The sequence below is a fragment of the Triticum urartu genome, chromosome 6 (assembly GCF_003073215.2).
Source record: "Triticum urartu cultivar G1812 chromosome 6, Tu2.1, whole genome shotgun sequence".
In the NCBI taxonomy this organism is placed as follows: Eukaryota; Viridiplantae; Streptophyta; class Magnoliopsida; order Poales; family Poaceae; genus Triticum; species Triticum urartu.
In genome coordinates this window covers 72,245,515-72,248,710 of record NC_053027.1, presented here as the reverse complement: position 1 = coordinate 72,248,710, position 3,196 = coordinate 72,245,515, and the positions used below count along the sequence as shown (strand labels likewise).

The window sequence follows — 3,196 nt, the reverse complement described above, 5'->3', positions numbered from 1 at the left end:
CTTTCGCTCCTATGACAACGAGTCAAGTGTTGATGCCAAACACACTGACACAGAGTTATGCGTTGTAAAGGAGAAAGTCTGGAATTATGTAGGAATGCTTGAAGCATAAAAGCAACAGACAAGTGTTTGCAGATCTGCTTATTAAAGGCTTACCGCCCAGTGTGTTCGGAGAACACACAATCGACATGGGTTTTACGGTATAGTCTAAAATTTCCGGACAATAAAAGGGCCCAAGGTTAAAGAATTTGTTTCAAAACAGAGACGTACGTTGTGGCTGTCTGATTCTATTGGCAATTGAGCTGTGACGATGAAACATGTTCTATGTATTGATCTGTTATGAAACGAGTAAAGTAAAAGTATAAGGCCAAAAGTAAAAGTTGAGATCAAGGGGGAGAATGTTAGGATGATCTCCATCGTGTGGGCACAACGGCCCACCGGGCCCTTAGATCCGCGCCCTGATCGGGGGCGCTCAACCCACTATGGGTGACGGGTCCCTGTCACCTGCACTATATAAAGAGGTGGGGGCCGGCGGCTCGCATCACGAGGTTCGTCACAGCGCCGTACACCCCACCTAATCCCCTACCGATTTAGGGTTAGTGCAGTGCTGATGGGAAGCGCCACCACCACTTCACCCACTACTCTCTGCCATCACCGTCGTAGCCATCCACCATGGCCACTTTGGCGGGTTCATCCACCTATGGAGAAGGTAAACCACCGCAAACCATCGATCTAATCTAGCCTAGTGATCCACAGCATCTATCAAGTATAGCATGCGGGCATACGATGTCGATGGACTACTACTTTGTCCCTGATGTGCTATTCGAGCCCTGTTTTTGGCGCCAATTCCGGATGAGGCGATTTGTGTTCGATCGCCTCTACAATGGTGTCTGGGCATATGATGACTATTTCATCTTGAAGAAGGATGCCGATGGAAACATTTGTTATTAGAAGTGAACTGATGCATTGAGGATGTTTGTGTATGGCACAACCGCAGATTCGTAGGATGCTGATGTGCTATCCGAAAGTACATGTCTCAAAGCCGTGGTCAGGTTTGCTATTGCGGTGGTCAAGGTGCGATGGCCAAGCCGACGGAGAGGTTCAAAGAGATATTGGTGAAGAAGGGAGAGGCATGCGTGAGGCGCTCATACATTAAGGAGGAGAGAAGGCGGAGAGGTTCAAGCAGTTGATGGAGGCAACAGAGAAGAAGATCAAGCTCGAAGAGAGGAGGACCATGATCGATGAGAGGAAGGCGACGCTCGAGGAGAAAAAAAGCCACGATAGAGGAAAAGAGGGTGAAGATCGCCGCCAATACAAAGGACGCCAAGATGTTGACCTTGAATATTGACTCTTTGGATATCGATACTAGAATTATCGTGCAATCCATCCGCAACCAGATGTTGGAGCGGCAGAAAGATGAATTGGGGGAGGCGGAAGATGAGCACGGGGCGGAGGCGGAGGCTGCCTATGCGGTACCGACGACACCTCCTTGGTCGGGAAGTAGCTTACTGGGATGGCCGGTCCGGCGGGGCAGAAATGCATGGACAGCCGAACTAATATTCTTTTGTATTCGGGCATGGTTGCGAGAGAAAATTTATGAGTTGCCGTTAGAGATGCCCTTACAACCCCTCCAAAGAAAATTTAGTCTGTTACAATACTACTCATCACATTTAATGTATAGCCAACGAATACACATTTTTTCTTTCCTTTTTTGGTCGGAACTTACACATACATATTTGATCAACGTTCACAAACAAAAAGAAATATAACACTGTCAAAATGCTAAAATTTCAACCACCTAGGTGGCCAGCACGTACCCTGGATCCAAGACCTTAGACACTCTGTGATGCATCCAAAATTTCACTTGATTTACCTAAACCTGTGAGACACCTAAAATTGCACATTGCTATTCCCAACATTGCAGTTTAGAAAACTGTGCAACATCACTATTCCAGCAAGAGTTACTGTGATTCATAGCCAATTGATCATGTACCAGTATATATATTGGTAAGGTGGAGTTGGATGTCTTGATAAAGATGCCGTGCATCATTTCATTGCCCGTCTTCTCCGTCCTTGATTAGGTTGCAGACGTCGGAGCACTCCACCAGGCTGTGCATATGCACGAAATAATTCAGAGCCGCACGCAGAAAATAAACATATGAACAGTACGATTGATGTCGTTCTGAAGCCGCTAAAGAGAATTTCATTGCCGAAACGGTTCTGCATCACGCACGTACCAGTACTGTCGACTGCGGAAACCTTCCTTGAACACCACGAGGGGTCTGGATGCATGCCATTCGATCCAAAAACAATACATATGTCGTCAGTCACATACAGCAGTTGATCAGCTGGAACAAGAATAAAAAAAGAGAAGAAGCATGGAGATGGACAATTGGACATGCAATCGATCGATCGATGGATCGTCCCTTGGTTTAATTACCTCCGGACGTTGAAGGGCCCGCCGACGCCGGGCGCGCCGGCGCCGCCGAGGACGCAGGTGCTGACGCACTTGGAGGTGCACCGCGCCGCCTCGCGCGACCTCGGGTGCTTGATCCGCTCGGCCTCCTTGCCGTCCTCCCCGGACAGCGTCCGCGGCACGTCGCACATCGTGTCCTCCGGCGCCGTGTCCGCCGCCTTCTGCTGGGTCGGAGGGGTCGGAGGGGGTGCACCAGCTGGCCGAGCTTGCGCCGGCGACGCCACGGCGAGCACCGCGGCCAGCGCCACCACCGCCGGCGCCTGCAGCAGCCTGACGACGCCGGACGGCCGCCACTCTCCGGCGCCCGGCGGTGCCGACCTCGGCGTCACGCCAGCTGGTTTCGTCGGGTGCATCAGTTCTCTCCGTGGCTTGTCCCTACTACCAGGGCCATGCGTGGCTCACATGATGCCGGTCTGAGCTGTCGAGAGCTGAGAGCCTCAAGCTTGCCTGCTTATGTGGACTCTCCGCAGCCACCTGCGCCTCCTATCTCTTCTACGCTCTCCATCGCGTTTTTCATTTGCTATAGTGGTTGCGAATGGTTGCGCTAGCCCACGTTGAAAAAGTAGTAAATTACAACTTATAATAGTCCCTTCATTTTTATTTGGTCCGTGTATTATCTTTGGTCAAAGTCAAGCTTTGTAACTTTGATAAAATTTATAAACAAAAATGTTAGCATATACAATATCAAATCAATATCGTTTGATTTATTATTAAATATACTTT

The 3,196-nt window shown here is 49.5% G+C and overlaps 1 protein-coding gene across 1 annotated transcript; it reads right to left on the bottom strand.

The window, feature by feature from the left end:
* Positions 1-1,673: 1,673 nt before the first annotated feature.
* On the bottom strand, positions 1,674-2,917 carry LOC125516049. Its single transcript, XM_048681535.1, has 3 exons — positions 2,438-2,917; positions 2,235-2,279; positions 1,674-2,106 (listed from the first exon to the last, which is right to left on the bottom strand). The coding sequence occupies exons 1-3, from the start codon at positions 2,824-2,826 to the stop codon at positions 2,049-2,051; spliced, it is 492 nt and encodes a 163-aa protein (XP_048537492.1). The 5' UTR covers positions 2,827-2,917; the 3' UTR covers positions 1,674-2,048.
* Positions 2,918-3,196: the final 279 nt, after the last annotated feature.

Excerpts from the sequence above, each read along its gene's own strand:
- LOC125516049 (XM_048681535.1), bottom strand. The coding sequence starts at position 2,826 with ATGCACCCGACGAAACCAGCTGGCGTGACGCCGAGGTCGGCACCGCCG. Across the intron at positions 2,280-2,437 it reads GGGCCCTTCAACGTCCGGAG|ACCCCTCGTGGTGTTCAAGG; the intron begins GTAATTAAACCA and ends GCATGCATCCAG. Across the intron at positions 2,107-2,234 it reads TTCCGCAGTCGACAGTACTG|CCTGGTGGAGTGCTCCGACG; the intron begins GTACGTGCGTGA and ends GCATATGCACAG.